Source organism: Pogonomyrmex barbatus, unplaced genomic scaffold, assembly GCF_055798465.1.
Source record: "Pogonomyrmex barbatus isolate J1 unplaced genomic scaffold, ASM5579846v1 scaffold5, whole genome shotgun sequence".
Lineage (NCBI taxonomy): Eukaryota > Metazoa > Arthropoda > Insecta > Hymenoptera > Formicidae > Pogonomyrmex > Pogonomyrmex barbatus.
Window position 1 is genome coordinate 5,369,381 of NW_028297149.1, and position 20,195 is coordinate 5,389,575.

Genomic DNA, 20,195 nt, shown 5'->3' on the forward strand with positions numbered 1-20,195 from the left:
AATGTTTTTGAAACATTTTGGAGATATAGCGTTACAAATATTTCAGAATATCTATAATTAAATATCTTAGAAATATTTTATCTTTTTGGAGAATCGTAACAACGCCTCTGAGAGGCGTTGTTACAGTTAATTTTCGGCTATTTAATATGTCGAAAAACATATCTTCGATGGAGTACGAGCTTTTAAATATTAAAATCTGAATATTAAATTATCGTTCATGTGTAGAAAAAAAAATATCAAAATATCAAAATTGTTCACGTGTGGAATTCCACACGTGAAAAATTCTGATGTGTGGAATATTCTACACACACACACACACACACACACACACACACACACACACACACACACACCACACAAAAATCGCCGTCCTTGGTCGCTATAATATTTTCAATTATCTCAATAATATTTCAGAATATTCCTGCAACATATTCAGGATTATCTCAACAATATTTTAGAATGTACAATATTACATGCTGGTGACATAAGACGTTGCAGAGATATTTGCACAATAGCTCTGAGATTTTCTTCAGAATATTTCAGATTTCAAATGTAATATTTTGAAAATATTGACGAGACATTTTGTGCTGTGTGGGATGTAAAATGTCTTTTATAATCCGATTTTAAACATTGTGTCTGTCTGAATTGTATAAAAAATATATTATAATTATATTTATATTTTGTTATAAACTTTTATTATTATTATCATTTTATATTTCTATTATTATTATAAAATAACTTGAGACTTAGTTCGACTTTCTTCTGTATAAGTTAATATTTGTATTAAAGTAGAGCGAATTTGATTAATTAAAATAATAATACAATATCAATTGTTAAAACTTGTAATAGCCTTACAGTTATGTAATCTCGCATATATTATCTATATTACGTATACACGAACGTAGGGTTGCGTGTCTGCAGGTGTTAATAATCTAAAAACAATTAATACTTTAATACATTACATTTAACTTTTAGAGAAAGAAGTTTATAATAAAGATACATATTGCGATTAGCCACGCTTTTTGATAAATTAACATATATCCTAAAGTTTAAATGTTATTAATATATTTATAAAAAGTTAATTGTATTTAAATTACAACTATCTGTAAGTTATTCAATTTTACATTATGCATATATAAAGATTGCATACATGTGAGCTTTTATAAGTTTTATAATTATTATTTCAATAAAGTGTAATAATAAATGAGAATAATGTAGTAAAAATTATGCTAAGTATATCATGAAAATGTGTATAATAATTGAATAATCGGGTATCTCTAATACCTAAAATGTTCTTGTTCTTGACGATTGCGTTTGTCATTCGTTATTGATATTGCTCCTGTCACAAACTTCACGAATTTGGTAAACTTCGTGTCGATGCAAGCACTACGCTACAAGTTACAAGTATCGCTTTTCCATGACAGTACACCTCCGTGACGCATCCTGTAATGCTCCATGGAATATTTGTGCAAAATAACGGCAATAACACGCGCGAAACGTAACAAGAAAAAGACCGTACCTAAGGATGCCCAAAATATGACGCTATGCGAATTATTCTCTTTGTCGTTTTTTATATTGCGACTTATATGGCGAGAATCGCAATTGGAGACGACATCGCCGAAACGACGTCAGGTATATATAATTATTTAGACATATCAATTTTTTTTTTAAACAATCCTTTCATTAAATATAAAAGTTAAAAATTATTTTCATATATGAAGGAACCTATGTTTGGTTTTTAATAAATGACTGACTATTTTCTTAATATTGAGGATGTATGATTATACCTATTTTTATCATTTTAATAAATGACTGACTATTTTCTTAATATTGAGGATGTATGATTATACCTATTTTTATCATTTTTATATTTATAACGTAAAAATTATGAAAAACTTGCCGATTATTCTAAATCGCATTTAAGAATAATACAAAAAAAGTTTAGCAACAGTTTAAAAAATTATTACACAATCAAAAATTATATAAATAAATAAATAGAAGTGTGCTTTAATGGAAATGTAATTAAGAAGTAATGACAAAAATTTCAATTTTTTTTAATATGAATATTTTAAATATTCAAGGTTATTTATATAAAGTTTTATTGCGATGTAAGGCTTAATCATTTTGTAAATAAAAATTTAATTTAATTTTTACCACCACCTTGTTTCGTTTGTACTCTTAATAACAATTAATGTTTATTTACAGAATAACTAATCTCTGTATTGCAATAAAATTTTATATAAATTATCTTGAATAGGTAAAATGTTTATAAAAGATTAAAAGATTAAAATTTTTGTCGCTATTTCTTAATTACGCTTCTATTAAAGCACATTTTTATTTTACATTTAAGTCATTTTTTTATCCAGGTTTTAAATAGTTGATTTAGAATCTGTAAGGTTTTCATAATTTTTTTTCATTGTAAACAGAAATAAGTATAATATATTCTTAATATTCTCTTCTTTTTTTCAATGATGAAGGAAGCAGCATGAAATACAACTATTTCAAGCAGCAAAGTGGAGCAACGCGAGAGAGAGTATTCGAAACACCAATCGACGATACAATGGTCCAGCTGATAAGAAAGCGCAGCAAGAAATCCTTAGGAAATCGGATTAATGACTCGCAAAGCAAAAAGATTTTAAACAGCAACTTAGCGCGAGTCAAACGGAATCTACAAAGAGGGAAAAAACATACGAAGAATTCGAACGACAAGATCGCAGTACATCGTCAGAATGACTACGTGGACGTGAATGATATTGATAGGAAGGATATCTCACTGGCAAAACTTCCTTTTTGGCAAGTTTCGGAATCAACAACCGCAATTAATTTGGAATCTACGACGAATCCAACGATTATGACGACAGAAATAACTAATCAATCATTGCTTTTCTTTAAGAAGCCGACGTCGCAATTAGAGGAGCTAGATTACGATCGCTCTTTAAATAAAGCCGTTCTTCCTGTCGAGCAATATCAAAATTCGCGGGGATTGTTTGACACGAATCTTTTTAATAAAAATTTAATACTTGGTAAAAATACAAATCCAAGATCCAGAATTAAATTTCGCACGCGAAGTGCTTTTAAAGAAAAATCTAATAACAAGATGCTGCTTTCTGCGCATCCTAAAACCCTATTTGCTGGCATGGATTGGTCGGACTTTAATCCTTCTCAATCTCAATTTACAATTGGACAAAGGGATTCTTCAAATCAATATAATATTGAAAAAGAGTCGTCCGACAAACATCTGACCAGTACTGATAGAAGATTTCTACTAGTACCAATTTCCAAAAATTTGTACGTTTTAAAAAACATCCAAGAGAGTCCTCGAACAGACATAGATGAAACAATTACATCGACGCGACATAAATCGTTAGAAAGAGATAAAGATAATACAACGTCGGACATCCTCTCATTCAAAGCGCATATGCACCATGATGTAAAAGACATAGGTAGAGCGTACCTTCAAGAAGGTATTAATAATCATTATTTATCCGATCACAACGCAAATTACTTATATCTGACTCTCGATCCTCGTGAAGAAAATCCCATGAAAAACCCGGTGCCGTCGTTCTATCCTAACTTTTTGTATCCGGGTATTGTTCTTCAGACTCGTCCCGGCTTAATCGACGCTATTCCCGAAACATCCGACGATTATGAAAATATTTCCACGGATAGCGATATTAGTTTGCGTGGCGGAATCAATTCTTATGATTCACCTGCACTCCTAACTTCTTCTTTTAATCATGGCGTACCTTCATATTTCAAAGGAAACGCGAGTGACAGTCAACCTAGTATCTTGTTTGCAATAAAGTTAGATAATAAAATAAATTTATCTCAAAAAGATAATAAAAATTATGAGAACGTCAAGTTTGATGTCGAATCGACAACTACAAATTTCCGAGATAATTTTGCCATGTTCGATGACAATACGTATATGTCATCAATCACTTTGGGAAATATTGGAACATACTTGACTAATGACGATAAAGAAGTGTTTGACGTATCAGAAAGAAGCGAGTCTAAATTTTGGGTAGAAAAGGACGGGAATAAAGATATAGATTTTTTAGATGACATCTCGATGCAATATAAATCTGCCTTTGACGCGTTTGCAAACAAAACTACACCTTATAGTTTTATCAGTAATGCTGAAGATTCTTTAAATAATGAAGATATAGATAAAGATAATCAAGAATACGAAATGTCAATTTCACATGAGTATGATAATGAAATGTCAACTCACTTTAATGATTTTGATTATATTAATATATCTATCGATGAAGCATTGCATAATTATACCACCGAAGCGGATTTGTTTCTTAATACGGAAGATTACGTGATTACACCGACATCGTTATTTTCAAGTACCGAATGGCCGTTAAAGAAAGCGCAATCCGACGTAGAAAACTCGCGCGATTTATTAATGGCATTCAAACCATTGACCTTAGAACTGAAAAAATTGCTAAGCGCAGTTCAGCTAGTCAACCGTAGCATCAGTGATGTGCAAAGTAGATTATGCGATAAAAAAAACGTCGATAAATCACTAGTAAAGATCACTCCGCAACGGAGTAAAGAAAAAAAAGATGCAAATATTGATAAAATAGATCATCGTGTTTCCGGTCGCTTTACAGAAAATTTTAACAATCAACCTTTGGACAAGAGACAAATTAGAACTAGAGCCGAACATAATGTAAAATTTAGAAGAAAAACTAGTCTCCTTTTAAATAAATTGACGACACCACTTCATAAATTTAAAAGTTCAATTAACAATTTAGAGATACAGAACGGCCGTGAAAACTTTCTTAAAAAAAGAAAATTGAATAAAAGAAAGTTTTCCAAATCGGATGAGAGGCATAAATTGCATCATTCAAGATTTAATAGGAATCTAAAGTCTTTGACAAAAAATTATGAATCGCAAGTGAAGCCAATTCGACAGTTTATCGAATCCGGATTGAAAAGAAGGAAACGCACAACGACGCCTATCGTAAAATCGTCACGTTTGATTGAAAGTGGCGTATCGAGTGAGAATAATTTCAGGATGCGAAATCATCAAAGAAACAATAGAGAATCGATGCTTTTGTCAAGTAATACACCCTCGACATGGGATATGTCCACGAGAAAGAATAATCCAGCGCATTTCTTATCAAATGATAAACAAGATCTGACGCAACTTTACGTAAAAGGAGTAATGACGTCGACCGAAATATCCGTTTCTGAGGAAAAAGAAAAAAAGTTTCGTCCTTTTGATCCGCAATTTTACCAAGAAGCAACGGCTTATCTCAATATACTTGGACTGTTGGATAAGACGCCTCGTGTAACTGATGTTGTACGGACAACGCAGAATGTAACGGAGTCTTTGCCTGTGATGTTTATAACTACGGAAATATTACGATATACAGAAGTTGAAACAACTATATCAGCTATTGTAATTATTACTGAAGTAACTGAGATTCCCATAATTCCGATGATAGAAAATTTTACAACCGAATCTGTCATACTACTAACCCCATTTTTAGAAGGTATAACGGATATTACTTTAAAAATTACTATTCCTGCAGCTACTAAAACTTCAGTCGAAAAAACATCTGTACTAATTACTGAAACAGTGACTAAGGAAGAAGTTATAGAAAGTACATCGACACTTCTGTCAACGGAAATAACGGAAAGTTCGCCTGTTGAAACGAGTATGTCTTTATTTACATTCTTGACCATGTCGTTATTTATAACTACAGGAACAAAATTGACGATTGAAGTTACAACTCCCGTAGTAAATGTAACATTGCTGGCAGTTACAAAAACTACAACACCGAAATCTACTTTTATAACTGAAAGAATAATTACGATACCAGCTGCAAATTTAACCGAAATTATAGCAAAATCTACAGTCACTTTAGGCGAGAATATAACTTTGTATAGAACTGAGACTTACACAACTACAATCGCAAGTATGCCTATTTTAGAAAGAACGGAAATTTTGATTACGTCGACAGAAATTGTAATAACTACTTACATATCGGAAGAAGAAAGTCCAGTGACACAGATTGAACAAACTATAACTGCGGAAGAAACAGCTACAGAAATCCCAACAACTACTGAAACTTCAACCTCTACTGAAATTACAACTACAGAAACTTCGTTAACTACAGAGACTTCAACGTTTATAGAAACGACAATTAAAATGCTAACAATTACTGAAACATCAACAACAATTTTTGAAATAAAGATTACGGAAACATTAACGATTAGTAAAATTCCAACAACTAGTGAGATACCGACGATTAAAGAGATTCTGACTATCGAAACTGCAACAACTACGGAAACTTCAATACCTACTAAAATTTTAACGACTTCTAAAATTCCAATTACTAGAAAAATTACAACTGCTAAAACTTTAACACCTTTTGAAGTTGTAATACCTATTGAAATTACGACTACTGAAACTACTGAAATTTGGACAACTACCGAGTTTTCAATATCTATAGAAATTACAAAAATGCCAACAATTACTGAAACAAGTATAGAAACAATAGCGTTTACAGAAATTTTAACAAGTAGCAAAATACCCATGACTAAAATTTCAACGACTACAGAAACTGCAACTGTGAAAACTTCAACACCTATTGAAATTTCAACAACTCCCAAAATTCCAATTATTAAAGAAATTACGAGGGCCAAGACTTTAACACCCATTGTAACGCTCATTAAAACTGAAATAACTAAAACTTCGATAACTACCGGAACTTCAATAGCTAAAGAAATTACAACAATGTCTAAAATTCTAACGATTTCTGAGACTTTAACAACTACAGAAACATCGGTGTTTACCGAAATTTCGACAATTAGCGTGATAACAACTAAAGAGATTCCAACATCTATAGAAGCTATAAAAACTATAACAACTATAACAACTATGAAAACTTCAATACCTACTGAAATTTTAACGACTTCTAAAATTCCAATTACTAGAAAAATTACAACTGCCAAAACTTTAACACCTTCTGAAGTTGTAACACCTATTGAAACTACGACTACTGAAATTTGGACAACTACCGAGTTTTCAATATCTACAGAAATTACAAAAATGCCAACAATTACTAAAACAAGTACAGAAATAACGATTTCTGAGGCTTTAACAACTACAGAAACATCGGTGTTTACAGAAATTTCGACAACCAGCGAGATAACAACTAAAGAGATTCCAACATCTACAGAAGCTATAAAAACTATAACTACTATAACAACTATGAAAACTTCAATACCTACTGAAATTTTAACGACTTCTAAAATTCCAATTACTAGAAAAATTACAACTGCCAAAACTTTAACACCTTCTGAAGTTGTAACACCTATTGAAACTACGACTACTGAAATTTGGACAACTACCGAGTTTTCAATATCTACAGAAATTACAAAAATGCCAACAATTACTGAAACAAGTACAGAAATAACGATTTCTGAGGCTTTAACAACTACAGAAACATCGGTGTTTACAGAAATTTCGACAACCAGAGAGATAACAACTAAAGAGATTCCAACATCTACAGAAGCTATAAAAACTATGACAACTATGACAACTATAAAAACTTCAATACCTACTGAAATTTTAACGACTTCTAAAATTCCAATTACTAGAAAAATTACAACTGCCAAAACTTTAACACCTTCTGAAGTTGTAACACCTATTGAAACTACGACTATTGAAATTTGGACAACTACCGAGTTTTCAATATCTACAGAAATTACAAAAATGCCAACAATTACTAAAACAAGTACAGAAATAACGATTTCTGAGACTTTAACAACTACAGAAACATCGGTGTTTACAGAAATTTCGACAATCAGTGTGATAACAACTAAAGAGATTCCAACATCTACAGAAGCTATAAAAACTATAACAACTATAACAACTATAAAAACTTCAATACCTACTGAAATTTTAACGACTTCTAAAATTCCAATTACTAGAAAAATTACAATTGCCAAAACTTTAACACCTTCTGAAGTTGTAACACCTATTGAAACTACTGAAATTGGGACAACTACCGAGTTTTCAATATCTACAGAAATTACAAAAATGCCAACAATTACTAAAACAAGTACAGAAATAACGATTTCTGAGACTTTAACAACTACAGAAACATCGGTGTTTACAGAAATTTCGACAATCAGTGTGATAACAACTAAAGAGATTCCAACATCTACAGAAGCTATAAAAACTATAACAACTATAACAACTATAAAAACTTCAATACCTACTGAAATTTTAACGACTTCTAAAATTCCAATTACTAGAAAAATTACAATTGCCAAAACTTTAACACCTTCTGAAGTTGTAACACCTATTGAAACTACTGAAATTGGGACAACTACCGAGTTTTCAATATCTACAGAAATTACAAAAATGCCAACAATTACTGGAACAAGTACAGAAATAACGATTTCTGAGACTTTAACAACTACAGAAACGGTGTTTACAGAAATTTCGACAATCAGCGAGATAACAACTAAAGAGATTCCAACATCTACAGAAGCTATGAAAACTATGACAACTATGACAACTATGAAAACTTCAATATCTACTGAAATTTCAATAACTCTCAAAATTCCAATTACTAAAGGAACTATAAGTGTCAGGACTTCAACACCTGCTGAGACCAAGATATCTACTGAAATTATTGAAACTTCGATAACTACCGAAATTTCAACAATTACAGAAACAATTTCTAAGATTTTAACTATTACTGAAACTTTAACAACTACAGAGACGTCAGTATTTATCGAAAGTACAACTAGCAAAATACTTACGACTAAAATAATTCCAACAACTGAAAAAACTACAAGTGTCAAGATTTCAACACCTGTTGAAACCACTTTTGAAACTAAAACTGAAATTTTGATAACTACTGAAATTTCACCGATTACAGAGATTACAACAATTTCCAAAATTTTAACAATTACTGAAACTTTAACAACTACAGAAACGCCAGTATTTAACGAAACTACAACAATTGCCGAGATAACACCAACTAAAAAAATTCCAACAATTAAAGGAACTACAGCAACTATGGAAATTTCAATGCCTACTGGAATTTCAACAATTATAGAAATTCCAATTACTAAAGAAACTACAAGTGTAAAAACTTTAATGCCAACAATTAGTGAAACTCCATCAACTACTGAAATTAAAACGACTACTGAAACTGCACCAAGTACCGAAAGCTTAAAAACCACTGAAATTTCATTGACTTTGACTACGAATATTACAACTAAATTTTTTACAACTGAAAGTACTACATCATTTATGACAACTATATCCTCGAAAATGAAAGAATTTTTGTCAACAATTCCGACTCTTTTCACTACAATTTTTACTACAAAAGCACCTGTTACAGTAACTTCTATTAAAACCACGATTCCTATTTTGAAATTAACAACAACAACAACAACACCATCAATTCCGAATGCAACATTAAGTGAAATGCCATATACCACAATTTCTAGCACATTTTTTACTACGACGACAAGTTCTGTCACACCGACTTTTTTTAAAACTACAGTTCCAACTACATTTAAAGTAACAACGACATTTAAAGTAACAACGACATCGCCATTGTTACTGATTACAAGTACGATGCTAAGTGAAACGCCGAGTACTACGCTCTCTACATTTTTAATAGAAGAAATCACGATTTCCCCATTTACAACGTCTTCGCTCGAGACACTTCAAACCACAACTGTATCGTCGATTCCTACAACGATATCTGAAATCGAAACATTTCCGACTACATCATCTATCACAATGTATACAACCGTAAATGTGACAGTTTCTAGTACAGCGGAGATCCTCGAGAGTACAACATCTTCGATAATAATGCCTTCTATCACTAAAATTTTAATTACGACACCTGTTGTAACTAGAACAACAGTTTATGAAACTAGTTCTACTTTACTTACTTCAACTTTTTTAACAAAGATCGAAACTACAACGTTTTCTGTAAAAGAATATAAAGAAACAGAAGAATATTATGAAAGTACGAAAGAAAAAATAACGATTACTACAGAAGAAATCTCTATCGTAAAAGAAACAACAGCAATACCGTATCTGCTGTCATCTACCACACCATTTTTTATTAAAACAATTACAGAAGCAACTTCTCTTGTAACCGAAATGATTACTTTACCCATAACAACTGAAGAAACCTTATTTATTGAAAAGATCGCTACTCCTATAACATTTACTGAAGAAATATCGACACTTTCGAAAATTACGTTGATTTTTACTGAAAAAAGTACATTGTTAGTAACAGGTACCAGTTTTGTACCTACATTAGCAACGACAACTGCTTTATTTTTAGAAACTGCTACAGAAATTACGGAGATAAGTTCGATAACGCCTTCTATGGTGCTGCCAACTATTGAAAGACCAGAATACGTAACGATCTTAGAAGCTGCAATCACCGTGACGCTTGCTCCATTTTCTGAATCTATTCTATCCATATTAATTACGTCAGAAACACCTGCTACTACACCGGAAGTTATTTCTATATTGCCAGAAATTGTATTCGAGGAGTTTACAACAGTGTCGACGACTGAAAGTCCATCGATAACATATATTACAAAACCTATAACGTTATTTATTAAGACAACGGTTCATACTACTGTATCGGCAATCACTGAAGAAATGCCCGAGGCCGAAACAGAATATTACATAGCGAAAGGGCCGGCCTACGAAGAGTATGAAGAATATGAAGAATATGGTACCGAAATACCGACTGATAAATGGTATTATTATGAAGAATATGAAACTACGACGACGAAAGCAAGGACGACTAAAGCGGTAAAATATACGATACGACCTGAGGAAAGGACAACGAGTTCACCTTTCATCAAAGGTACAACGACATCTTTGTATGAAACAGAAACTTTAGGATTTACAAGATACTTAATACCTTCTGAAACTACATCGACCTATGCTGTGACTTTAACTGCAGCCACTTCAAGAACACCTTATACATACACCGAAAAAGAAATCACTGCGACATCTGCTTTGGAAACGTTTACATCGACTATTGTTGAGCACATAACGATCAAAGTGGAAACTGAATTTACAACATTCGCTACAAGTAAAGAATCAACAATAATATGGATAACTTTTGGTTCTACTGATGAATACACTCTTTCTCCTTCAACAGCTTTCGAAATCATGACGGAGCCACTTGAATATCTAACGCTTCCTCCAAGATCTACAAAGAAAGAAGTGCACTTAATTACGCACAGGGTTACCTTGCCAAAATTCATCACAAAGCCTGAAGAAATTTCGAAGATCGAAGAAACTTCAGAAAGTGTTTCGGAGTCCGAAGTTACCGTGGAGAAAGTAACTTCTTTCTTCGTTTCGTCGACACTAACAACGTTATCGGAGAAGGCTTTCATTGAAATACGGACTACAACTATGAGTACTGCATTTTTTGAAATAGAAGGTATTGTTGAAACTGGTTATGAAGTTACTACTTCAGCAATGACGATGCTAGTTACGGAAGAAACTATGACTATTCAGCCTGTCACACCGTTTATTCCAGCGGAAACTGAACTTTTACCTACTACAACGAGCAAAATCGAACAAGAACTGAAAGAACAGTTACTGCAACGACTCGATGATCTCAAGCGGTACGAGAAGGAGATAGCGGAAAGAGAAGAGAGGCTGAAGGAGAGGGAGAAACAGTGGGAAAGAGAAAAGGAAAAGTGTAAGGAAATAATGCAGCGTGAGGAAGCGAAGAATATTACACTGACTGGTATAACCGAAGGCTTATTGAATGTTACGACTACTATTACTGAGTTGACAACTTTTGTCAGTAGAAAAAATTTGACTGTATCGACTACTACAGAGATTGAAGTCACATTATTTGCTCTCGAGACATCTACGTTGAGCTTAGTCGAAATTATTACGGTTTCAACTCCATTTAGTATCACAGAAGAGATTACGTTGACTACAGGGATAACGGAAGCAGAAACTACAGAAGGCAGTACATCTACAATGTACGCTACAGAAGAAACAAAAGAAACATTTATATTCTATACTACAGAGAAAAGCACATCTGTTACATATACAGAAGAGACAGAGGAAGCATATATCACGGGTTACATAACTCTGACGCCACATATTACAACATCTATTATGGATTTATATAGTATCGGTTTAACTTCAGTTGAAACTACAACTCCTTATTCTATTGAAGAGATGTATGCTACAAGTTATATAACTTTTTACAGTGAACCTTTATTTGTTTCATCTACTATTACTAGTCCACTTATTATTGAAAAATTCACTACTTTACCCATTATTACATTCAGTGAAAAATTTGAAGAAATCAGTATAGCTTTGGTTACAACCCCTACTTGGTACAGTACAGAAGAAACGTATAGAACTTACACAGATATTTATAAACCTTTATTTACTTTACCAACAATAACATTTATTAGTACAACTACTTTTTCGACTTCAACTATTAGCATGATAGCAATAGAATATGAAGAAATAGAAAGATTGAAAGAAAAATTGCGTAAGAAGGAACGCGAATTAGAGGAAAGAGAAAAGATTTTATTAGAAAGAGAGAAAAAATTAGAAAAGAACATAAGAGACTTTACAAAATACATTGAAGAAATTGAGAAGAAAAAAACGACGATTACATCGTCCAAGAAATCGACTGTGCCTACAAGTTTATCAACGGCAATGCCACCGATTGAAGAGACTATTACAAAAGCAACACAAGCACAAGCAACAACGCAGATTAAAAGAGTGACTGAAAAGAAAGAAAATCAAATAACTACGAAGATGATGACACCTCGATATACAGAAATAAAATACATCGAAGAGGAAGAACGAACAGAGCATATTTCTGAAGAAACTATGCGAGAAAAAGAAGAAGAAGAACAAGAAGAAATAGTGACAAAGAGAATATGCTTGAATGTTCTGGAAAATAGAACGATTCCCTTAGATAAAGGAAGAAGAGACATAGTGACCAAAAAGATCTGTCTGCCGTATTTTCCCAAGAAAAACGAAGAGAAGTCTATCGGACGACTAAACAGGAAACTTCTTGCTTTGCGAAGTACGAAAAAGATTAGAAAGTCAAGATCGAATCTTCCATTAAATTTTCGGTATCAAAAAAGACGAAGGGTGATAGACACTACACGTAAGATCGACAATTTGCAGCTGTTGCAACATGAATGGCTAAGCAACGAAACTACAAAACCACTGCAACACATTAAAGGCTTCATTCGAATCTATGAAAAAACGAGAAAATTTCCAAAAAAGATTGATACACGAGAAAATATAATTAGTAATTTTCAAGATAGAACTCCTTTATATGAACAACATGTTCTTGATCATCACAAAAGTATTTTTCAACCAACCACAACGTCTATGTTGAATAGTAAGGAATACAGAAAGAGAAACACTTTCTTCGGATATGATGTAATTCCTAAAAAAAATAATGTTTCTAATAATGACAAAGCAAGTGTCCGAAAAAGAAACGCTTTATTGATTGAGAACAATACACCGTCTTATTCTGAGAAAAATACGATCAATCTTTCAAATCAGAGAGCAATGAAGATTGCTGCTGAAAAGGTAGATGAAGAAGATGGATTTTACACGGTGAACGTATTACATCTCAGTTACAATAAGGATGAACAGATCCATGAAATAATATCCGTTAAACCAGAAGATGAACTAACAGCGATTTTATCTGAATCAAATGACGACATTTATGTGACTGGATTTGGAAAAGATAGAAAAATTACAATGTCATATGAAGAGAAAAAGGAGGATTTAAAGGAGGAAGATGATGAATCGTCAGATAAAGCAGAAAAAAAGATGGAAGAATATGATGATTACATGGAGGATATTATAGAAAGTATGAAAAGAAATTTTGCCTTTTCAAATATCCCAATTTTTATAAATTTATTCATTTGTCCATTATTTATTTATTTTTGTTATAATATTTCATCACACGATTGATTCTGCTGTAGCTTATGTCACTTTTATTTAATAAATTTAATTGTAATATTTAGAATTTATGTTTTTTACGGCCTCTGACATTGCGATAAAAATCTTATTTTTTTAGAATGTAATTTTAATATTACAGATTACATGAATTACGAGGAACATGAAGTATCGACACGGATATATGAGAGATTCTTAGATAAAAACAAGAAGAAAAGAACGACGATAGAAGAAAATAAAAGAGAAATATTAGATCGAGCGTGGCCTACGGAGAAAAATACAATGTATCATTTGGGCGGCACTAGATTTTGGCAACTCGACTTTGTTACAGAATCGTCAGCTGTTTTTAACACTACGATTTTAACAACTACGTTTTTAACAACTACGATTGACAAAACTATCGGCGCATCGATTACTAAAACCACTTGTTTCGACGTTGTTCTTAAAAACGAAAGAAACGCCGAGATAAAGTCTAATACGCGTTATCGCAAACGAAATATTTATAATGATGGGAGGAGAAAGTACATTTCTATCCGAAAGCGAAATGCTAGTCTTAAAAATGTAACGGGAAAAACTACGTCTCGTCAAAATTACAAACTAAGAACGAGGCAAGCCAGCATGATGGCGAAGAAACCAAAGCATGAATCGCAAAAGTTGCATGATCCGAATTGTTACAAGCGAAATTTCGAAGGAAAAATAAGGGAAAAAATAAAATTTAGTGATTTCCCGCTTACTGATGATGAGAATTCAATAACAGCGAAGAGCCGCAAGCTATGCGGTATTAACGCGAATAAATCGAAGCATCAAATTGCCAAGCACAAAGATGTTGCAAATAAACGGAAAAAGAAGCAACTAACAAAATCGCGAACGTTACACGATATTAATTTACATTCTTCTCATAACAAGGATAATCGTATCGTAAATAAAAAAAATGAACATCATAAGACAACTACGAAGCGATATTCTCAAATAAAGATTGTGGAGAACAGCAAGAAGAAAGATGAGAAAATGACGCATTGCAGTTTCATTGATCGTAAAAATAAATCAGTATCTGTGTCGGACGAGAAGAGAGTCCATAACTGTTTCAATTGCATTTGTGATATAATGAATATAATTAACGGTATACGATCTATACTTGAGAGAAAAAGCTTTTCGTTGGATGAGATTAAAGCGCTTAATTGCAGCGAATATAAAGAGATCCAGAATAAAATAGTGATTTCGATGGACTCTGATATGGAGGAAGCCAGAGAGTTTCCACAATCGCGTTACAATATCGAATCGCTGAAAGGCCAGAAATACATCAAACTGGAAGAACTGGAGAACGATTTCAAAAGCGACTCGGACTTTGACAATGGTATATTCTTATTGCAAATCTCCTTTTTCGTCAAATATTTAACGTTGAGAATAATTGACGTAACAACGCGAGGCATTTTTTTTTCCAGATCACGATATTATTTCATTACCCGGCCTTAATCTCAATTTACCCTGCAATCAAGATGGCGGTGGTATCACTTGGCTGTCAAGTGTTAGCAGGCCGAGTTATACGTGGAAAAGAACGGATGGTATCGCACTCTTCGGTATGGCATATCGCATATACATAAATTCCAAAAGGGATTTTAGAATAATACTATTTACGAGAGCGCTTATCGTAGGTTTCGTGGCGGAAAATGGCGATTTGGAATTACGAAACGTAAACGCGAAAGATACAGGGAATTACACGTGCATCATGACTTACATGAGCCCCGATAATGAGGAACCCGTGGAGACCACTTACGAGATCCATTTGCAAGGTAAATTATTTATTGTTAACTGAAATTTATATTAAGGACTTGTTTCGGAGTTTCGCGGTGAACATAACTTAATGTTTCATCATACTGTAAAAAAAATTTTACGTAGTTGTCACGCTGCCAAAATATATCGTTCGTGGGGAAAATTGTTATCATACGCGGTCTTGCGACGAAAGTGACTTGGACGTGCTGGTGACGTATCTACCCCTAAAATTGAACAGCGTGATATGCGAAGCGGACATCTGTAATGCTTACGTCTTAACGCCATCTTGCTCTCGAAGTCAAGTACGTTTTCTTCATCATGAAAATATATTTTCGTAAATATTTCAATTTTACTTATTTATTTATTTCAATTTTATTTATTTTATTTATTATTGATTTAATAAGCGCGTATTCTCGTTACAGATGACGGTAAATGTTCTGCTAGTGCCATCTCATATCGTCAGACTGATGGCGATCGATCTCAAACATTGCAATGTCTTTTGTCTCAAAGCTATCCAGAATAAACTGTCGCTGATATTGAGTGAAAATTTGCGAATCTTCCTTGGGAAAACTCGTTAGTTGACAAATATATGCTCATTTTATCGTGTCGCAACGTTTCCTCTACTTTCTTACAACGCAAAAATTATTAATTTCGTCTATTATTTTTATCAAATTGCATTGTATTTACCAAAGATATCTTTCGAATATTTTTGATAAATACAATGCAATCTTTTTAATATTTTTAAATTATCCATTCGCAAGATATCTTTCTGTAAGTATTTTACACGCATGAAATACAATTGATAGCCAATTATATATTGTATTAAAGAAGAGGGACGTTGCGTTCCTTATATGCCTCACGATACATCTCTCTATAGAGTTCTTTAACTACAGTGATTTTCAGATTGCCGCATTACGAGCAGAGGCTGGTCCCGATCACCGAAAAGTCGTCGTTTGCCAGGTGGAAGAGGGGAAAGACCGACGCAAACGTATTTGGCGACAGATCCAGCAATGTCGGTTTGTTCTCCAGTTGTCCGGCGGGATACGGTCTTCGTGATGCACATTGCGGTATGCGACGAGCCGCATAAGAGAAATCAATATGATATATAGTGAATTAAATTAAAAGCCGATTTGTTTGTTTAGTTCCTTGTAGCGTGGGCACTTACAGCGAGGACGGGATGTCGCACTGTAAAAAATGCCCGACCGGAACGTATCAGCCGAATCACGGCGCCAGAGTTTGTCGTACGTGCACTAATCCACTGACGAAAGGGTGTCACAATATGGTGCGTGATATTTGATTAGATTTATTTACAAAATATCGCTGAATATAATTCTTCAAAACACACATCACACATTTTACTTGTCTATTATTTATTTTAGGTATTTTGATTTCAGTGCGGATTTCAGTGTTATTAATCCTTTCTTTCTTTTTTTTTTTTTTTTTTTTTTTACAGCTCTGGAATTCTTTCTCCGCAGTAATGGTAACTTTGGCGAGCATTGGCGTGATGGTATCGATATGTTTGCTAGTGCTGTGGTTAATCTGCTGCGCCAAAAAGAAGCTCTTTGTAAAGAGAATAGCTAGTATCGCGGTCAAGGAAGACGCGTTTGAACGAGAGGTAAGACTGCGACATATTGTGACAATTTAAACAAGGCTAAGACTGGCTAGTAATAAAAGATTTAGTTCACCTTGCAGGTACCCGTGGAGGGACAACCATTAATTAAGAATGCGAGTGGAGACGAGGATCAGCAGTGGGATAGAACTACGAAGAAAAAGGGGAAGTTTTATATAAATAAAAAACGGCGAAAACAGAACGAAAAAAGGAAACACGACAAGACGCACGTTCGTAAAATCATCGAATGTATATGATAAATTTTTATTAATGTCTTTAAAAAATGGCTATCTTTATTAATTAAATTTAACGTAAGATGATTGTTAATCTGCTCAAAATAAATTTTATTTTTGATTGCCGTAGGTGCAAGAAGATGAATGGGGATCGCATCGTGTGAAGAATGCCCCAATTATTAACCCAGAGTCTTATCGATCTCATGAAGATTATAATAACCGTAAGTATTTTTTGATATATAAAATAATACATGATACATAATTGATTAAAAATAATAAATTTTTTTATCCATTATCTCTTCGGATAATGTATTTACATGTATAATAATTATTAATTTTACATAGATTATCCAAAACAATCATATCGTAAAGGACCTCGACTACCAGAATATGATTTTGATACATGATAAAGATATACGTGTATAAGAAAACGCACTGCGAATAACGCGGAGGATTACATAGTTTTTACGATAAAAGAAGCTTGTAAGATATTTTAGGCTTGATCACTAATTGAAGAACTATGTAATATTTACCCAGTTATGCACGCACTTACTTTTAAGATATACCTATTAAATAGTGCATTAATTATTGAATATCTATTGTATTAGAGAAAATATATGTTATAAATAAATGTTATACATAAATAAGGAGTTGATTCCAAAATTCCAAATTAATTCAATCAAAAACCAAATCAAAAGTCAAATTAATTCAAAATTTTTAATTTTTAGGAACTTTATTAAAAAGAACTTTATTTTAATTATCTTAAATCTTAAGATTTTTATGTTTTTAATATACAAAATATATTGTTACAAACATTTTCTTGTCATTTTTGTTTTATATCGCTGTTATTTAAGAAAAAAATAGGATGAATTGGAGATACATAAATTATTTGGTTTTTGATAGAATAGTTGTTACTTATACGAGTATTATCTACAAAAAATAACTAGACTTCAATTTTAATAAAATAACTTTACTAAACGCTTTATTTAAAATTTTATTTAAAAATTTAATCAATACTTTATAACATTTTTTTAATTTGTATATTCAAAACTATTATGCTCTAATAGAAATTAGATCTAATAGAATTGGATAATTTTAACTTGTATTGATTTTTGTTAAATTGTTAAGGTCAAATTTGATTTTTATAAAATTACATCTAAATAATTAATTGTCCATATAATACAATTTACTTAATTTTTGATAAATCTGAATAACACCACTGTTATCTAGTCAACATAACACTATAATAAAAAAATGTTTTATTTGTGGACTTGTTTTTGATATCAATCCCTCAAATATAAAAATGCTGAAATATTGTGATAATTGTATTTCTATATATATCCTTCCCTCATATAAATCCTCTGTAAATTCTTTTTATCGCTAAAATCATTAGTGTGCTTATCTTTTTAGAATATTAGAAGTATGATTATCTATTTATCGATTTATTAGCAATCTGTGAGGAATTAACAACTGAAACTCGAATACGCTATAGGTGAATTATTCAAATATACAGAATTAAAAGTTAGCAACAATAATGATATATTTTTAATAAATATTTAAAGACATTAGACATTAATCATTGTCTTTATTATAAACACATACATTTTCTATTGTGTTATCCTAGTGTAGTCAAACAATGCTCGCAGCATCGATATACAGGACATGGTACTAGTGCAGTATAGAGCCAGGTAATCTGAAAAATCACATGATTATATCAAAATCTTGTCAATTGATAAAAAATTAACATTCCATTGACATAAAGGCTACTTTCAGCAAAATATTTATTTTGTAACTATTAAGCCTTGTGTCTATGATGATAGAAATTAGTTTAAGATCTCAGATGAAAACAAAATTGACTAACTGCATTTGAATAATTCAGCCATAATCGATCAATGCAATGGGTCAATTCTCTTTCTGTCCAAGATGTCGAACCAATTTTTACTATCGGACACAAGGCTTTAGAAGTTTTCTGTAATGAAATTACATTATTCTTTCAAATCTAAAGGAATAATCCAATCTTAGCACAGAAAACTTGCAGTTTCTGAAATAAACATTCTGCTGAACGCGGCCGATCTTTATGAAAGAGATTTGTTTACAAAATATCTGACTCGCAAGATAACAACATACTAAAAGCTTATTTCTTCAACTGATGGCGAACCAAGAGGAAGGGAATGGAGAATCCACTACCGCAAAAAACCATGAACATTCCTAGCAGTACGTGCCTATTTTTTGTACTAAACGGGAAATTCTGAAAGAAAAAGAATTGCGGTTAGATCCATCAAGGGTCCATCAAGCGCCTCAGAATATTACGCAATGCGTATGCAACGCGAATCTGTCGTCACTTACATGTCCGGGAACACCATCGTAGGGATCGTGATGTGCGCTTCTGCGAACCGCACTCGTCGTAAACCTCCTCACCGCTTGTCGAGTGATCAAACTCGCGGGATTAATCATTCTTGCCGAGATACCCGACCGATCGCTCTCACGTAACTTCTCAGAAAATGGCGGCCCGTCGTCTGCTCCAGTCTGCTCGCTTCGGCCAGGGTAGCCAACCTAAAAACGTTGTTGCAATCAGTATCGGAAATGACACGTAATG

The 20,195-nt window shown here is 32.7% G+C and overlaps 4 protein-coding genes across 6 annotated transcripts in view; 2 read left to right on the plus strand and 2 right to left on the minus strand.

Moving 5' to 3' along the window:
- The first annotated feature begins 1,430 nt into the window (after positions 1-1,430).
- On the plus strand, positions 1,431-3,840 carry LOC148935402 (uncharacterized). Its single transcript, XM_089081504.1, has 3 exons — positions 1,431-1,632; positions 2,478-3,792; positions 3,837-3,840. Exons 1-3 carry the CDS (start codon positions 1,545-1,547, stop codon positions 3,838-3,840), a joined length of 1,407 nt encoding a protein of 468 aa, XP_088937630.1. The 5' UTR covers positions 1,431-1,544.
- On the plus strand, positions 3,661-18,246 carry LOC105423152 (uncharacterized). 3 transcript variants are annotated; one of them, XM_089081519.1, is made up of 12 exons: positions 3,661-13,898; positions 14,130-15,341; positions 15,430-15,564; positions 15,640-15,777; positions 15,884-16,059; positions 16,180-16,330; positions 16,651-16,824; positions 16,900-17,039; positions 17,211-17,372; positions 17,438-17,596; positions 17,730-17,820; positions 17,945-18,246. In XM_089081519.1, exons 1-12 carry the CDS (start codon positions 3,908-3,910, stop codon positions 18,004-18,006), a joined length of 12,591 nt encoding a protein of 4,196 aa, XP_088937645.1. In that variant the 5' UTR covers positions 3,661-3,907; the 3' UTR covers positions 18,007-18,246. The 3 variants fall into 3 exon arrangements, with proteins under 3 accessions (XP_088937645.1, XP_011631112.2, XP_088937646.1); XM_011632810.2 differs by having other exon boundaries at positions 17,450-17,596; XM_089081520.1 differs by lacking the exons at positions 17,438-17,596; positions 17,730-17,820; positions 17,945-18,246 and having other exon boundaries at positions 16,661-16,824; positions 17,211-17,349.
- Positions 18,247-19,164: 918 nt separating this feature from the next.
- COX7C (Cytochrome c oxidase subunit 7C) lies at positions 19,165-20,137 on the minus strand. Its single transcript, XM_011632811.3, has 3 exons — positions 19,946-20,137; positions 19,727-19,847; positions 19,165-19,292 (listed from the first exon to the last, which is right to left on the minus strand). The coding sequence occupies exons 1-2, from the start codon at positions 20,051-20,053 to the stop codon at positions 19,734-19,736; spliced, it is 222 nt and encodes a 73-aa protein (XP_011631113.1). The 5' UTR covers positions 20,054-20,137; the 3' UTR covers positions 19,165-19,292; positions 19,727-19,733.
- The window catches only part of LOC148935403 (uncharacterized), a 162,810-nt gene continuing 162,715 nt past the window's right edge, over positions 20,101-20,195 (minus strand). The window contains exon 5 of the transcript XR_016140357.1: positions 20,101-20,152. The gene's annotated coding sequence lies outside the window, so the exon portion shown is untranslated. The remainder of the gene's footprint in view (positions 20,153-20,195) is intronic.